At 59.8% G+C, this 17,801-nt stretch overlaps 3 protein-coding genes across 4 annotated transcripts; 1 reads left to right on the forward strand and 2 right to left on the reverse strand.

Moving 5' to 3' along the window:
• Positions 1 to 2,437: 2,437 nt before the first annotated feature.
• LOC308052415 (E3 ubiquitin-protein ligase TRIM39-like) lies at positions 2,438 to 8,251 on the reverse strand (the record flags this gene model as incomplete). Its single annotated transcript, XM_080364495.1, has 6 exons — positions 2,438 to 3,075; positions 4,257 to 4,378; positions 4,449 to 4,471; positions 5,136 to 5,366; positions 6,821 to 6,916; positions 7,742 to 8,251. The coding sequence occupies 6 exons, from the start codon at positions 8,249 to 8,251 to the stop codon at positions 2,528 to 2,530; spliced, it is 1,530 nt and encodes a 509-aa protein (XP_080220621.1). The 3' UTR covers positions 2,438 to 2,527.
• A 1,719-nt stretch (positions 8,252 to 9,970) lies between these two features.
• RPP21 (ribonuclease P subunit p21) lies at positions 9,971 to 13,810 on the forward strand (the record flags this gene model as incomplete). Of its 2 annotated transcripts, none has more annotated exons than XM_080364497.1 (5): positions 9,971 to 10,081; positions 11,501 to 11,592; positions 12,866 to 12,948; positions 13,478 to 13,582; positions 13,676 to 13,810. In XM_080364497.1, the coding sequence occupies 5 exons, from the start codon at positions 9,971 to 9,973 to the stop codon at positions 13,702 to 13,704; spliced, it is 420 nt and encodes a 139-aa protein (XP_080220623.1). In that variant the 3' UTR covers positions 13,705 to 13,810. The 2 variants fall into 2 exon arrangements, with proteins under 2 accessions (XP_080220623.1, XP_080220624.1); XM_080364498.1 differs by having other exon boundaries at positions 10,008 to 10,081; positions 13,688 to 13,730.
• Positions 13,806 to 15,894, reverse strand: GNL1 (G protein nucleolar 1 (putative); the record flags this gene model as incomplete). The annotated part of the gene is made up of 4 exons (XM_080364496.1): positions 13,806 to 14,087; positions 14,463 to 14,603; positions 14,678 to 14,825; positions 15,716 to 15,894. Coding segments are annotated over 4 exons (692 nt in total), but the record flags the coding sequence as incomplete, so codon positions are not given.
• Between the last annotated feature and the right edge of the window lie 1,907 nt (positions 15,895 to 17,801).

Consider the following 17,801-nt stretch of genomic DNA (forward strand, 5'->3'; position numbering starts at 1 on the left):
AGTCCCATGGTACCAGATCACCAGATCCCCGTGGTGCTGGGTCACCAGATCCCAGCAGCGCCAAATGTCCCGGGGCCAAAGTCCCATGGTACCAGATCACCAGATCCCCGTGGTGCTGGGTCACCAGATCCCAGCAGCTCCAAACGTCCCAGGGCCAAGGTCCCATGCTGCCAAGTCACCAGATCCCCATGGTGCTGGATCCCAGATCCCAGCAGCGCCAAACGTCCCAGGGCCAAAGTCCCATGGTACCAGATCACCAGGTCCTTGTGCTTTTGGATCACCAGATCCCAGCAGTGCAAAATGTCCCAGGGCCATAACCCGTGGTGCTGGATCACTAGATCCCAGCAGTGTGAAAGGTCCCAGAGCCCCATGGTGCCGGATCACCAGATCCTCGTGGTGTCAGATCACCAGATCCCAGCAGCGTCAAATGTCCCAGGGCCAAAGTCCCATGGCACTGGATCACCAGATCCCCGTGGTGCCAAACATCCCAGGGCCAGATCCGTGTGGTGCTGGATCACCAGATCCCAGCAGCGCCAAACATCCCATAGACAAAGCCCCGTCGTGCTGGATCACCTGATCCCTGTGGTGCCGGACCACCAGATCCCAGCCATACTGGATCCCAGTGGCCTCAGATGTCCCAGAGCCAAACCGCTGTGGTGCTGGATCACCAGATCCTGGCGGTGCCAGATGTCCCAGAGCCAAACCCCAGCGGCGCCGACTCACTGGATCCCAGCGGTAGCGGCTCACCAGATCCCGGTGCTTCCAGATGTCCCAGAGCCAAATCCCAGCAGTGCTGGATCGCCAGATCCCAGTTCTAATGGCTCACTGGATCCTGGTTCTACCGGCTCACTGGATCCCAGTACTTCCAGATGTCCCAGAGCCAAACTCCAGCGGTGCCGGCTCAGTGGATCCCGGTGCTGCCAGCTCACCAGATCCCAGGGTTACCGGCTCACTGGATTCAGGTGCTACCAGCTCAGTGGATCCCAGTGCCACCAGCTCACCAGATCCCGGGGTTACTGCCTCAGTGGATCCCAGCGCAACCAGCTCATCAGAGCCCGGCGCTACCAGATCCCAGTGCCACCGGGTCCTGGCGCCACCAGATCCCAGTGCCACTGGACCCCAGCACCACTGGATCCCAATGCACACTGGATCCCAGTGCCACTGGATCCAGGCACCACCATGTTCCGGTGCCATTGGATCCTAATGCCACCAGATCCCAGCACCAATGGATCCTGGTGCTACCGGGTCCCAGCGCCACCAGATCCTGGCACCACCCGATCCTAGCACCACTTGATCCCAGCACCACTGGATCCCGACACACACTGGATCCCAGCACCACCAGATCCAAGTGCCACAAGATCCCGGCACCACCCAATCCCAACATCACTGGATCCCAGCGCCACCAGATCCTGACGCCACTGGATCCCAACACCACCAGTTACCAGCGCCACCGGATCCCAATGCCACCAGATCCCGGGGCCACCGGATCCCACCGGATCCCGGGGCCACCAGATCCCAGCACCACTGGATCCCAGCCACCACGGGATCCCAGCACCACTGTATCCTGGCACCACTGGATCCCAATGCCACCAGATCCCGGGGCCACCGGATCCCACCGGAACCCAGTGCCACCAGATCCCACCAGATCCCAGTGCCACCAGATCCCGGCGCCAATGGATCCCAGCCACCATTGGATCCTTGTGCTACCAGATCCCAGCACCACCATATCCTGGCACCACTGGCTCCCAACGCCACCAGATCCCAACGCCACCGGAACCCGGCACCACTGTATCCTGGCACTACTGGATCCCGGCACCACCAGATCCCAGCACCACCGTATCTCAGCACCACTGTATCCTGGCACCACCGGCTCCCAGCGCCACCGGATCCTGGCACCACCGGATCCCAACGCCACCGGATCCCAGTGCCACCAGATCCCAGCATCACTGGATCCCAGTGCTACCAGATCCCAGTGCCACCGGATCCCAACACCACTGTATCCCGGCACCACCGGATCCCAACGTCACCAGTTCCCGGCACCACTGGAACCCAGCGCCACCGGATCCCGGTGCCACTGGATCCCACCACCGCTGGATCCCGGCGCCACTGGATCCCAGCACCACTGTATCCTGGCACCACCGGCTCCCACCGCCACCGGCTCTCAGCGCCACCGGATCCCAACACTGCTGGATCCCGGCGCCACTGGATCCCGGCGCCACCGGATCCCAACACTGCCGGATCCCGGTGCCACTGGATCCCGGCACCACGGCTCCCAGCGCCACCGTATCTCAGCACCACTGTATCCTGGCACCACTGTATCCCAGCACCACCGGCTCCCAGCACCACCAGATCCCAACGCCACCGGATCCCAGCGCCACCGGATCTCAGCACCACTGTATCCTGGCACCACCGGCTCCCAGCGCCACCGGATCCCATCACCACCGTATCTCAGCACCACTGTATCTCAGCACCACCATATCCCGGCACCACCGGATCCCAGCACCACCGGATCCCCCCACCCCCCCGTTCAGTCCCAGTCGCTGGGCGTGCGTATGACGAGCGGCGCGGCGTTCTTCCTCCCCGCGCAGATCCCCGGGTAGAAGAGCGGCCAGAGGGTCTCGGTGAAGGTGTCGGTGAAGGTGAAGATGTGCGAGCGGTCGGTGACGTTGTAAAAAGTCACCCGGCCGGCCTCGTAATCCAAAAAGACGCCGACGCGTTTGGGTTTGACGCTCAACGCCAGCGGCGTGAAGGGGACGGTGGTGGCCGCGTACTTGTCGCCGTTCCAGAGGCGAAGGCGCCAATATCCCGGCTCCGGTAACGGCGTGGGCTCCCCCTTGCGGCTCACCGAGCCCCGGCACACCCCAAGCGCCCAATGCGTCTTGTCGCCCACCTCCACCTCCCAATAGTGGCGTCCCGAGGCGAATCCCTGCGCCGCCAGCACCGCCGGGTACACCGTGAAGCGCCCCGGCGTGTCCGGAAGGTTCCGCGGGCGCGAATCGACGAAGCGGACGCTCTTGAGGTCGGCGGAGAGGGAGAGGTTGGGGTGCGCGGTGGAGGGGTCCAGGGTCAGGTCGTCTGGGGAGAGGGGAGATGGTGAGGGGGGATACAATGTCATCTGGCCATCATCCATCTGTCTGTCCATCAGCCATCCGTCCATTCATCATCCAACTGTCATCCATCCATCATCCAAGCATCGTTCATCTGTCCATCCATCATCCATCTGTCCGTCATCCATCTGTCTGTCCATCAGCCATCCGTCCATTCATCATCCAACTGTCATCCATCCATCATCCAAGCATCGTTCATCTGTCCATCCATCATCCATCTGTCCGTCATCCATCCGTCTGTCCATCATCCATCCATCCATCCATGATTGATTGACCCAACGGCCATGACTGATTGACCCGACGGCCATGATTGATTGACCTGACGGCCATGATTGATTGACCCGACGGCCATGATTGATTGACCTGACGGCCATGATTGACACAACGGCCATGATTGATTGACGCGACGGCCATGATTGATTGACCTGACGGCCATGATTGACGCGATGGCCATGATTGATTGCCGCAACGGCCATGATTGATTGACCGGACGGCCATGATTGATTGACCCGACGGCCATGATTGACGCGACGGCCATGATTGATTGACGCGACGGCCATGATTGATTGACCCGACGGCCATGATTGATTGACCCGACCGCCATGACTGATTGACCCGACGGCCATGATTGATTGACACAACGGCCATGATTGATCGACCCGACGGCCATGATTGATTGACCTGACGGCCATGATTGACCCGACGGCCATGATTGATTGACCTGACGGCCATGACTGATCGACACGACGGCCATGATTGATTGACCTGACGGCCATGATTGACGCGACGGCCATGATTGACCCGACGGCCATGATTGATTGACCCAATGGCCATGATTGATTGACCCGACGGCCATGATTGATTGACCTGACGGCCATGATTGACCCGACGGACATGATTGATTGACCCGACGGCCATGACTGATCGACCCGACGGCCATGATTGATTGACCCAACGGCCATGATTGATTGACCTGACGGCCATGATTGATTGACCTGACGGCCATGATTGACCCGACGGACATGATTGATTGACCCGACGGCCATGACTGATCGACCCGACGGCCATGATTGATTGACCCGACGGCCATGATTGACGCGACGGCCATGATTGATTGACACGACGGCCACGATTGGCGCGTTTGCTCACCCCGGAGGCGGCGGGTGAGCGATCGCAGGGTGAAGAACTGCCGGGGGAAGCTGCCCAAGGTCGGCTCCAGCTCCAGGGGCACCGGCGCCGGCTCCTCCGCCGGCTCCAGCGTCGCTTGGCACCTGCGGTACCGCCGGATCAGCCAAATCCCGCCGTTCGGCCCCAAAACGGAGCCGCGGGGGCGGAGCTTACCTGGCCAGGGTGTCCTTGATGTCCTGGAGGGGGAGAATGGGAGAATGATCCTGTCCCCAAATCGACCCCATCCCAATGATCCCGTCCCGATGATCTTGTCCCCAACCCCATCCCAATGATCCCATCCCAATGATCCTGTCCCCAACCCCATCCCAATGATCCCGTCCCCAAATCAACCCCATCCCAATGATCCCATTCCCAATGAACCTGTCCCCAAATCAACCCCATCCCAATGATCTTGTCCCAAAGATCCTGTCCCCAAATCAACCCCATTCCAATGATCCCATCCTGATGATCTTGTCCCCAACCCCATCCCAATGATCCCGTCCCGATGATCTTGTCCCCAACCCCATCCCACTGATCCCATTCCCAATGATCCTGTCCCGAAATCAACCCCATCCCAATGATCCCGTCCCGATGATCTTGTCCCCAAACCCATCCCAATGATCCCATTCCCAACGATCCTGTCCCCAAATCAACCCCATCCCAATGATCTTGTCCCAACGATCCTGTCCCCAAATCAACCCCATCCCAATGATCCCGTCCCAATGATCCTGTCCCCAAATCAACCCCATCCCAATGATCTTGTCCCAACGATCCTGTCCCCAAACCAACCCCATCCCAACGATCCCATTGCACGACCTTATCCCCAACCCCAACCCCATTGTTTCCTGCCCCCGGCCTCACCTGCAGCATCTCAGGCCCCGGCTGCAGACTCTTCTCCTCCAGCTCTGCCACCAGCGCCCCCAGGAGGCGCCGGCGCTCACCGAGCCGCTCCAGGTTATCCTGGAGCCGCTGCAGCAGCTGCCGCTCCTGGTCCTGCAGCCGCCGCAGCAGCCGCCGCTCCTCCTCCTCCAGCAGCTCGTGCAGCTCCTCGAACTCGCGGGCGATGCGCTCCCGGCACCGCCACACCGTCCTCTGCCCAACACAGGTCAGGGATGACACCCCCTTTCCATAAGGAACACCCTAATGTCGCCCCTACGGCTCTTCATTCCTGCCCTCGCACGGGAGATGGGGGTCGCCCATCCAAGGGCTGACCGGGGCCGACCCTGCTTAGCTTCCCAGACCAGGCGTTCTCAGGGTGCTATAGCTGTGTGTGTGTGTATACATATATACAAAAATATATGTGTATATATATGCATATATATATGTGTGTGTATATATATGTATATGTATATGTATATATATATGTGTGTATATATATATACGCAAAATAATACTATATAATATATAATATATGATATATAATATATAACATATAATATATAATATATATTATATTACATATTATATATATATATAATATATATAATAATTATATATATATATATATACACACACACATAAGGTCTCCCATCCAAGCACTGACCGGGGCCGACCCTGCTTAGCTTCCCAGATCAGGCATTCTCAGGCTGCTATGGCTGTGTGCATGTGTGTATATATATATATATATATACAAACTAATAACATATAATAGATAAAATATAATATATAATGTATAATATAATATATATATATTATACATATAATAATTTTTTATATATATATGCATATCTCTAAGGTCTCCCATCCAAACACTGACCAGGCCTGACCCTGCTTAGCTTCCCAGATCAGGCATTCTCAGGCTGCTATGGCTGTGTGTGTGTGTGTATATATATATATATATATATATACACAAAATAATAATATATAATACATATAATATATAATATATAAATAATAATTTTATATATATCTATTTATATACGTGTGTGTGTATATATATATATACATATAAGGTCTCCCATCCAAGCACTGACCGGGCCCGACCCTGCTTAGCTTCCCACATCACATGAGATGGGGCGTTCTCAGGGTGCTGTGGCTGCATATATTAGATAGATAGATATATAGATAGATAGATAGATAGATTAATAGATAGATAGATCGATAAATAGACAGATAGAAGTTCCCCAAGTGTATCCTGATAGTATCTGAACTAAACCCTTTATCCAGGGGCAGAGTAGAGGGGCAGGAGAACCTCTCTGCACCCAGCTGGTCTCCCATCCAAGTGCTGACCGAGCCCAACCCTGCTTAGCTTCCCACATCAGGCATTCTCAGGGTGCTATGGCTGGGTATATATATCTAAGGTCTCCCATCCAAGCGCTGACCGGGGCCGACCCTGCTTAGCTTCCCACATCACATGAGATGGGGCGTTCTCAGGGTGCTATGGCTGTGTATGTATACAAGGTCTCCCATCCAAGTGCTGACCGGGGCCGACCCTGCTTAGCTTCCCACATCACATGAGATGGGGCGTTTTTGGGGTGCTGTGGCTGCATATATGAGACGTGTCCCCCGTGTCGTGTCCCATCACGTCCCCGTGTCCCATCACCTGCCTTCAGCTGGGCGGGTTTCCGCTCCTCGCGCGCCCGGCTCTGGCTCACGGCCGCCAGCTTCTGCTCCAGCAGCTCCAGCTGCTGCTGCAGCTTCTCCTGAAAGGGGGAGAGAAAATGGGGTGCTGGGGGGGACCCCATGGTCCTGCCCCACATCCCTCCTGCATCTACCCCCATAGCCTCCCCCAGGCCCTGAGTCCGCCCCTCGGGGCAAATTTGGGGCTAAAACCCAAGATATGGGGCTGAAAACAGAGAGAGAGCCTCATCCCAACCAAACCCCCTTAACAACCAGCACTGGGGCCAAATTTGGGGCTAAAACCCAAGATATTGGGTTGAAAATGGCAATAGAGCCTTATGGCGACCAAACGGCCCCTTCAAGCACCTTTTGGGTCAAATTTGGGGCTAAAACCCAAGATATTGAGCTGAAAACACAAATGGAGACTCATCCCAACCAAACCCCCTTAACAACCAGCCATGGGGCCAAATTTGGGGCTAAACTCCAAGATATTGGGCTGAAAACACAGATGGAGTCTCATTCCAACCAAACCCCCTCTGTGATCAGCCCTGGGGCGAAATTTGGGGCCAAATTTGGGGCTAAAACCCAAGACATGAGGCTGAAAACACAGATGAACACTTGTCATAACTGAAGTCCCTCTGTGACCAGCCCTGGGGCCAAATTTGGGGCTAAACCCCAAGATATTGGGTTGAAAATGCCGACGGAGACTCAACCCAACCAAACCCCCTTAACAACCAGCACTGGACCTGAATTTGGGGCCAAATTTGGGGCTAAACCCCAAGATATGGGGCCGAAAACACAGATGGACACTTGTCACAACCAAACCAGCCCCAGTATCAAATTTGGTGCCAAATTTGGTGCTAAACCCCCACGATATCGTCTCGCAAAGGCCTCCGGAGCCGCCGCACCTTGTACTCGCGCTCGGCGTGCGCGACGGGGACGGTGTCGTGCGCGCGGTGCTCGTGCGAGATCTCGCACAGCAGGCACACGGGCGCCTGGTCGTCGCGGCAGAATCGCGCCAGCGGCCGGCCGTGCCGCCCGCAGCGCCGCCCCGCGGCGCCAGCATCACCATTAGTGTCATTTGTGGCGTAGGTGGCAGTGTCGGCGTAGTCGGCAGCGTCGGCTGCATCATGGGCGTAGTCGGCAGTGTCACCGCGTTTGCGTTTGGCGGCGCGGAGGTGCCGGGCGGCTTCGACCATGTTGGCCAATTGGCGGTTGGGGCGGAAGGAGCGGTGGCGCGAGGTTTTTCGGCAGACGGGGCAGGGGAAGTCGCGTCGAAGCTCCGCCCACCAGCGCGTGATGCAAGCGCGGCAGAAGTTGTGGCCGCAGTCGATGATGACGGGGTCGCGGAGGTATTCGAGGCACACGGAGCAGCTGGCTTCCACCTGCAGGGCGGAAAGAGCCTCCGAGAGGGACATGGTGGGGGGGAAATGGGGGGGGAAATGGTGGCCCGGAAGTGGGGGGGTGGGGGGGAAGTGGGGGGGTGAGGTGTGAATGGGATTGGAGTGATTGGGGAGGAAAGAGGGAAAGGGGAGGGAGGAGGAAGGGAAGGGGAAGGGAGGGAGGAAAGGGGAAGGGAGGGAAGGGGAAGTGGAAGTGGAAGTGGAAGGGGAAGGGGAAGGGGAAGGGGAAGGGGAAGGGAAGGGAAGGAAAAGGGGAAGGGAAGGAAAAGGGGAAGGGAAAGGAAAGGGGAAGGGAAAGGAAAGGGGAAGGGAAAGGAAAGGGGAAGGGAAAGGAAAGGGGAAGGGAAAGGAAAGGGGAAGGAAAAGGAAAGGGGAAGGAAAAGGAAAAGGGAAGGAAAAGGAAAAGGGAAGGAAAAGGAAAGAGGAAGGAAGGGAGGGAGGAAAGGAGGAAAGGGAGGAAAGGAGAAGGGAGGAAAGGAGGAAAGGGGAAGGGATGGAAGGAGGAAAGGGGAAGGGAAGGAGGGAGGGAGGAAAGGGGAAGGGAGGAAAGGGAGGAAAGGAAGGAAAGGGAGGAAAGGAAGGAAAGGGAGGAAAGGGAGGAAAGGAAGGAAAGGGGAAGGGAGGGAGGACGGGAGGAAGATGGAATTTGGAAGGAAAGGAGGAGAAAAAATAAAGAAGAAAGAAAGGAAATAAGGTGGAAATAAGGCGGAAATAGGGCGGAAATAAGGTGGAAATAGGGCGGAAATGGGGAAAAAGCAATGAAATTAAATAAAATAAGGAATCAAAAGGGTCCAGTGGGGACAAATGGTGCAAATCCAATGAGGTTTTGGGGTGAAAACACCTCAAATCGGTCCCGGTGATGGTGGAATTTTGCTGCGAAGCAAAAGGTTCAAATCCAATGAGTTTTTGGGGTGAAAACGCCCGAAATCGGTCCCGGCGATGGTGGAATTTTGCTGCGAAGTAAATGGTGCGAATCCAATGCAATTTTGGGGTGAAAACGCCTCAAATCGGTCACAACGATGGTGGAATTTTGCTGCGAAGTAAATGGTTCAAATCCAATGGAGTTTTGGGGTAAAACCACCCGAAATTGGTCACAACGATGATTTTTGGGGCGAAAGCAGCCGGATTGCGTCCAGGCGATGACGTCATCGGGGGCAAAGCGTCGCAATTGGGTTCCAACGGCCGCTCAACCTACAGAATCCATAGGGTGCTCAAGCTATAGGGCTGCCGCTCCAGGATAAACCCCTATAGGATAAACCCCTATAGAAGATGCCCCACCCAGAGCGCCTATAGCGACCCACCCCATCTATAGGCGCTATAGGGGACCTATAGAATGGGACCTATAGAATGGGTGGCTATAGGGTAGCGCCTATAGATCGGGGCGGCCCTGGCGGGGGGGGGCGGGGCCCGGCGGCCACGGGGGGTCCCTGTGGGTGACGTCACGGCTATAGGGAGGCCCCTATAGGGCGGGATCTATAGGGGGTGACCTATAGGAGGGAGCGCAGCACTCACCAGCCGCCACCGCGCCCAACGCCGGAAGTGACGTAGAACGGCGGTGCCGGGAAAAGGGGAGGCTGGCCACGCCCCCTCCCCGCCCACTCTGATCCTTATAAGGATGTTGCCACGCCCAGTGCAGAGCGCAGCCAATGGGAAGCGCCGGCTCCGCCCCCCCACCCCCTCCCACTCCGATCCTTATAGGGATGTCGCCACGCCCAGTCCAGAGCGCAGCAGCCAATGGGAAGCGCCGGCCCCGCCCACCCGGGGGGCGTTGGCCAATCGGGGAGCGCGATGGCGGCGCCGGTGCGGGACAGGGAGGCGCTGCAGAGGCTCAACTTCCTGTTCCAGGTGGGACATGGGGGGGGGTTGGGGGGTCCCGAGGGGGGCGTTGGCGGGGGGGGATATGGGGGGCACTGGGGGGGGATATGGGGGCTCTATAGGGGTCCCTGGAGGGGATATGGGGGGTCTGGGGGGGCTATAGGGGAATATGGGAGCTCTATGGGGGTCCCTAGAGAGGATATGGGGGGTCTGGGGGGGCTAAAGGGGGGATATGGGGGCTCTATGGGGGTCCCTAGAGAGGATATGGGGGGTCTGGGGGGGCTAAAGGGGGGATATGGGGGCTCTATGGGGGTCTCTGGAGAGGATATGGGGGGTCTGGGGGGGCTATGGGGGGTGCTAAGAGGGGATATGGGGGGTCTGGGGGGGCTATGGGGGTGATAAGGGGGGATATGGGGGGTCTGGGGGGGCTATGGGGGGGCTAAAGGGGGGATATGGGGGCTCTATGGGGGTCCCTGGAGAGGATATGGGGGGTCTGGGGGGGCTATGGGGGGGGCTAAAGGGGGGATATGGGGGCTCTGTAGGGGTCCCTGGAGAGGATATGGGGGGTCTGGGGGGGGTATGGGGGTGCTAAGGGGGGATATGGGGGGGGCTATAGGGGGGATATGGGGGCTCTTTGGGTCCCTAGAGAGGATATGGGGGGTCTGGGGGGGCTATGGGGGGTCCTTAGGGGCTTAAAAAGGGATGGGGGGTGTCTAGAAGGGGGTACGGGGGGGTCCTGAGAGGGGCTATTGGGATCTATGGGGGGTCCTGAGGGGACTATGGGGGTCCAGGGGGTACCCAGGAGTGGCTCTGGGGGCACTATAAGGGGCTATAGGGGGTTATAAGGGGCTCTGGGGGCACTATAGGGGGCTATAAGGGGCACTATAAGGGTCTATAAGGGTCCTGGAAGGGGGGGCAAGAGGGGCTATTGGGATCTGGGGGGGTCCTGAGGGGTCTATGGGGGTTCATGGGGTACCTGGGAGTGGCTCTAGGGTCACTATAGGGGGCTATAAGGGGCTCTGGGGGCGCTATAAGGGACTATAGGGGGCTATAGGGGGCTATAAGGGAGGGTCCTGAGAGGGGCTATTGGGATCTATGGGGGGTCCTTAGGGGGCTATGGGGGTCCAGGGGGTACCCGGGAGTGGCTCTGGGGGCACTATAAGGAGCTATAAGGGGCTCTGGGGGCGCTATAAGGGGCTATAGGGGGATATAAGAAGCTCTGAGGGCACTATAAGGTGCTATAGGGGGGGTCCTAAGAGGGGATATTGAGATCTGGGGGGGGTCCATAGGGGACTATGGGGGTCCAGGGGGTACCCAGGAGGGGCTCTGGGGGCACTATAAAGAGCTATAGGGGGTTATAAGGGGCTCTGGGGGCTATAAGGGGGGTCAAGAGGGGCTCTGGGGGTCCGGGGGCCGCAGAGGGGGGGTCAGCAGCCGCCCCCCCCCCAGGCGGCGCACTGGGTGCTCCCCCATAGCCCCGGCCTGGCCCGGTTCTACTGCAGCACCCAGAGAGGGGCCGCGCGGCGCCTGGTCCTGCGCATGTGAGACGGGGGGGGGGTTTGGGGGGGCTGGGGGGGGTCTGGGGGGGCTATGGGGGGCTAAGGGGGTGCTAAGGGGGAATATGGGGGGATATGGGGGTGCTAAGGGGGAATATGGGGGGCTATGGGGGTGCTATGGGGGGATATGGGGGTGCTAAGGGGGAATATGGGGGGATATGGGGGTGCTATGGGGGGATATGGGGGTGCTAAGGGGGGATATGGGGGGATATGGGGGTGCTATGGGGGGATATGGGGGTGCTAAGGGGGAATATGGGGGGATATGGGGGTGCTATGGGGGGATATGGGGGTGCTAAGGGGGGATATGGGGGGGCTATGGGGGTGCTAAGGGGAATATGGGGGTGCTATGGGGGGATATGGGGGGATATGGGGGTCCCTGGAGAGGATATGGGGGTCTGGGGGGCTATGGGGGTCCCTGGAGAGGATATGGGGGTCTGGGGGGGCTATGGGGGTCCATGGAGAGGATATGAGGGGTCTGGGGGGGCTAAGGGGGAATATGGGGGGGCTAGGGGGGTGCTAAGGGGGAATATGGGGGGCTATAGGGGAATATGGGGGCTCTATGGGGGTCCCTGGAGAGGATATGGGGGGTCAGGGGGGGGTATGGGGGGGCTAAAGGGGGGCTATGGGGGGGCTAAAGGGGGGATATGGGGGGGCTAAAGGGGGTGCTAAAGGGGAATATGGGGGGATATGGGGGGGCTATGGGGGTGCTAAAGGGGAATATGGGGGGGCTATGGGGGAATATGGGGGGGCTATGGGGGTGTTAAGGGGGAATATGGGGGAATATGGGGGTGCTAAGGGGGAATATGGGGGGATATGGGGGTCCCTGGAGAGGATATGGGGGGGCTATGGGGGGGCCTAAGGGGGATATGGGAGGATATGGGGGTACTAAGGGAATATGGGGGCTGTATGCGGGTCCCTGGAGAGGATATGGGGGGATATGGGGGGGCTAAAGGGATATGGGGGGGCTATAGGGGGATATGGGGGCTCTATGGGGGTCTTTGGAGAGGATATGGGGGGTCTGGGGGGCTATGGGGGGGCCAAAGGGCAATATGGGGGCTCTTGGGAGTCCCTGGAGAGGATATGGGGGGTCTGGGGGGCTATAGGGGGGGCTATAGGGGGATATGGGGGCTCTATGGGGGTCCCTGGAGAGGATATGGGGGGTCAGGGGGGTCAGGGGTGCCTATGGGGGGTCTGGGGGGGCTATGGGGGCTCTTGGGGGTCCCTGCAGAGGATGTGTCTGTGTCCCCCCCACCCGCAGGGCCCCCCCGGTGAAGCGCGTCGTGTGTCGCCGCTGCTGCTCCCTATTGGTGCCCGGGGTGGGGGGCACCCTGCGCATCAGGGGTGGGTCTGGGGGCGGGGGGAGGGGTTGTCCCGGACGCCTGGGTCCCTCCTGGGGGTTTGGGGACACCCATGGTGGGGGGACAGTGGACATGGGTGGGGGCGGAAGTGACCCGGACGCCTGGGTCCCCCCAGGGGGGTGGGAGGGGCTGTCCCGGACGCCTGGGTCCCTCCTGGGGGTTTGGGGACACCCTGGGTGGGGGGGGAAACACTCTCATGGGAGGGGGGAAGAGGTGACCCGGACACCTGGGTCCTTCTGGGTGGGGGGGGGTTGTCCCAGACACCTGGGTCCTTCCAGGGGGGTGGGAGGGGCTGTCCCGGACGCCTGGGTCCCTCCTGGGGGTTTGGGGACACCCTGGGTGGGGGGGGAAACACTCTCATGGGAGGGGGGGAAAGAGGCGACCCGGACACCTGGGTCCTTCTGGGTGGGGGGGGTTGTCCCGGACGCCTGGGTCCCCCCTGGATTGAGAGGGGTCTGGGGGCCGTGGGGGGGCACAGGGGGCTCACCCGGACGCCTGGGTCCCTCCCGCAGGGGGGGGGCAGCCCCGAACCATCCTGCGCTGCTGGAATTGCGGGCGCAGCCGGCGATACCTGTGCTGGGCCGAGCTCCGCCCCCTCGGGCAGGACACGCCCACCGGTGAGAGAAGGGGCGGGGCCTGACCATATTAGGGTGAAGAGGGGGTGGGACTAAAGGCTGTGGGTGGGGCAGTGCAGTGACATCACTCCCCAGGCCCCGCCCCAGAGGACAGCCCAGCTTGAACCCTACCTGGCAACAAAGTGGCGACGCAACTTCTGATTGGTCCCTGCTGAAGGCAACTCTAGCCAATCAGAAAATACCAGCTGCAGAAATAAAGCTTTATTCCATATATGGTATGAATGTAGTGGCCTCTGATTGGCTCAGCCCTCTGAGGGGCGTGGCTAACACTCATCCTCTCCCAGCACAGCAAAAGGGTTGAGGGGGGCAGTGCTTCTCGGGGGCGTGGCTTCCCCAGGCCCCGCCTCTTCCTCATTGTCAGACTCCTCCTCCTCCTCTGAGCTTGACCCCTCCTCCTCCACGGGGGGGGCGGAGCCCTGGACGCCTGGGTCCTCCTGCTCCAGCAACTCCACCAGCGCTGCCGTTTCGGGGTGAAGCTCCCACAGATCTGGGGGGGGTGGAGGGGGGTGTGAGTGAGGGGGGGGCGTGGCCAGGGCATTGCAGGGGGGCGTGACCAGGGTGGGGGGCGTGGCCAGGGCAGGGGGGCGTGGCCAAGGCGGGGGAGGGGGAAGATGAGGCAGGGCCAGGGCGCGGGGGGGGGGGGCGTGGCCAAGGCAGGACCAGGGTGCAGGGGAGGGCGTGGCCAAGGCACAGCGGGGGGGGGGGGGGGGGGGCGTGGCCCGGGCACCGTGGGGGGGGGGCGTGGCCTGGGCACCGCGAGGGGGGGGGGGCGTGGCCCGGGCACTGCGGGGGGCGTGGCCCGAGCACCGAGGGGGTGTGGCCCGAGCACCGAGGGGGCGTGGCCCGGGCGGGGCTTACCCACCTTTGTGTGCGGCGTAGGCGGGCGGGCGCAGGCAGAGCCGCAGCCGCCCCTCGGCCGCCAGGCGCAAGATGCTGTTGGCCGCCCGGTAAACGTCGTTCCGCGCCGCCCGCGCCGTCTTGTAGCCGCGTTTCTCCGCCCACGCTGCGGACGAGACGCAACTCACGTCATTAATTAACTCGTTAATTAATGAATTTGGGGGAAGCGGCGCAAAGTACCTTCGCAGAGGTCCCAGGCGGTCCAGCTGGCGGTGGAACTTGGAGGGCGCAGCTGCAGCAGGGGGGGCAGCGGGAGGCGCGCGGCCAGGAAGCCCACGGCCGTGTAGGGCTCCTGCAGCTGAGAGATGGGGTACACGCCCGCCAGGACCTGGGGGCACATGCGGGTCAGTGGGGGGCAATGGGGGGGGGGGGGGGATGGGAGCGAGCTGCTGAGCTGGGGGGTGCGGGAAGGGGAGATGGGGGGAGATGGGGGGCAGTGGGGGCAGAAGGGGGCAGTGGGGACACATGGGGGGGTCAGTGGGGACACATGGGGGGGTCAGTGGGGACACATGGGGGGGTCAGTGGGGGTCAGTGGGGACACACTGGGGGGGGGTCAGTGGGGACACACTGGGGGGGGGTCAGTGGGGACACACTGGGGACGGAAGGGGGGTCAGTGGGGGTTAGTGGGGACACATGGGGGTCAGTGGGGGTTAGTGGGGACACATGGGGGGTCAGTGGGGATCAGTGGGGACAGAAGGGGGGGTCAGTGGGGGTCAGTGGGGACACAGGGGGGGGTCAGTGGGGACAGAAAGGGAGTCAGTGGGGACACACGGGGGGGTCAGTGGGGGTCATTGGGGACAGAAGGGATCAGTGGGGACAAGAGAGGTCAGCGGGGACACAAGGGGGTCGGGGAGGTTAGTGGGGGTCATTGGGGACAGGAGGGGGGTCAGTGGGGATGGAGGGGGTCAGTGGGGATGGACGGGATCAGCGGGGGTCAGTGAGGACAGGAAGGGGTCAGGGGACATGGGGGGGTCATTGAGGACACAGCGGGGTCGGGGGGGGGGGCAGGAGGGACCCACCTGCAGCTCTGGGGGGGCGTGGGAAGGGAAGATGAATAGGGATACGAGGGGGTCAGGGGGATAGTGGGGGCTCAGGAGGACATGGGGGGGGGGTCAATAGGACGGGGGGGGGGGTCAATAGGACATGGCGGGGGGGGTCAATAGGACATGGGGGGGGGTCAATAGGACATGGAGGTGGGGGGGGGTCAGGAGGACCCACCTGCAGCTCTGGGGGGGCGCGGGAGGGGAAGACGAGTCCCGGGCAGTCGCAGAGGCGCACGCGGGGCGTCAGGAAGTGGGTCTGGAAGTAGCGGGTGCGCCCGGGGGCGCGGGAGACGCTGACGGCGCTGCGACCCACCAGCGCGTTGATCACCGAGGACTTGCCGGCGTTGGGGAGACCTGGGAGGGGGTAGAAAGAGTCAGGACACCGTTAATGTCACCCCTCAGTCTCCTCTTCTCCAGCTCAGGAGCCCCAGCTCTTCATTCCTTCCCTATGGTTGGTCTCCCATCCAAGTGCTGAACGGGGCCGACCCTGCTTAGCTTCCCAGATCACATGAGATGGGGCGTTCTCAGGGTGCTATGGCTGCATATATTATATGTATATATATATATATATATATAAAATCCCCAAATATATCCTGATAGCATCTCGACTAAACCCTTTATCCAAGGGCAGAGCAGAGGGGCAGCAGAACCTCTCTGACCTACTGACCACCCCTTTCTAACCCACCCCAGGTCCCATTGGCCTTCATGGTCTCCCATCCAAGTGCTGACCGGGGCCGACCCTGCTTAGCTTCCCAGATCAGGCATTCTCAGGGTGCTATGGCTCGGTATATATAGGGTCTCCCATCCAAGCGCTGACCGGGGCCGACCCTGCTTAGCTTCCCAAATCACATGAGATGGGGCGTTCTCAGGGTGCGATGTCTATATATATATATATATGTATATGTTCCCCAAGTACATCCTGCCCCTTTATTCAAGGGCAGAGCAGAGGGGCAGGAGAACCACTCTGGACCAGCTGGTCTCCCATCCAAGCACTGACCAGGGCCGACCCTGCTTAGCTTCCCACATCACATGAGATGGGGCGCTCTCAGGGTGCTGTGGCTGCATTTACTATATCCATATATATATATATATATACACATATATATGAGTTCCCCAAGTATATTCTGACAGTATCTGAACTAAACCCTTTACTCAAGGGCAGAGCAGAGGGGCAGGAGAACCTCCCTGGACCCAGCTGGTCTCCCATCCAAGCACTGACCGGGGCCGACCCTGCTTAGCTTCCCACATCACATGAGATGGGGTGTTCTCAGGGAGGTGTATGTATATAAATATATATATATATATATATATATATGTATATATATATACATGTATAAGTTCCCCAAGCACATCCTGATATAGTATCTGAACTAAACTCTTTATTTAAGGATAAACCAAAGGACCAGTAAAACCTCTCTGACCTACTGTCCCCCCCTTCTAATCCACCCGCCCATTTAAACTCCCATTTAAGCTCCACCCCCTTCCTGTTGGCCACACCCCCTTCTTCAAGTTAGCCCCACCCCCTCCCCATTTAAGCCACATCCCCTTCCCCAGGTTAGCCACACCCCCCTCCCCATTAGGCCCTTCCCCATTTAAGCTCCACCCCCTCCCAGTTGGCCCCACCCCTTCCCCTGGCCAGCCACACCCCCTTCACACTTAAGCTCCACCCCCTCCCAGTTGGCCCTGCCCCCTTCCCCTGGCTAGCCACACCCCCTCCACATTTAAGCTCCACCCCCCTCCCAGTAGGCCCCACCCCTTCTCCTGGCTAGCCACACCCCCTCCTCAATGAAGCTCCACCCCCTCCCAGTTGGCCCCACCCCCTCCCAGTTGGTCCTGCCCTCTTCCCCAGGTTAGCCACACCCCCTACTCATTTAAGCTCCACCCCCTCCCAGTTGGCCCCACCCCTTTTCCTGGCTAGTCACACCCCCTCCACACTTAAGCTCCACCCCCTCCCAGTTGGTCCTGCCCCATTAGCAATGTTAGCCACACCCCCTCCTCATTTAAGCCCCACCCCTTCCCTTGGCTAGCCACACCTCCTCCCCATTTAAGCTCCACCCCCTCCCAGTTGGCGCCACCCCTTCCCCTGGCTAGCCACACCCCCTCCTCATTTAAGCCCCACCCCTTCCCCTGGCTAGCCACACCCCCTACTAATTCAAGCCACACCCCCTCCCAGTTGGCCCCATCCCCCGCCCCATTTAAGCTCCATCCCCTCCCAGTTGGCCCCACCCCTTCCCCTGGTTAGCCACACCCCATCCTCATTT

Source organism: Nesoenas mayeri (assembly GCF_963082525.1).
Source record: "Nesoenas mayeri genome assembly, contig: SCAFFOLD_204, whole genome shotgun sequence".
Lineage (NCBI taxonomy): Eukaryota > Metazoa > Chordata > Aves > Columbiformes > Columbidae > Nesoenas > Nesoenas mayeri.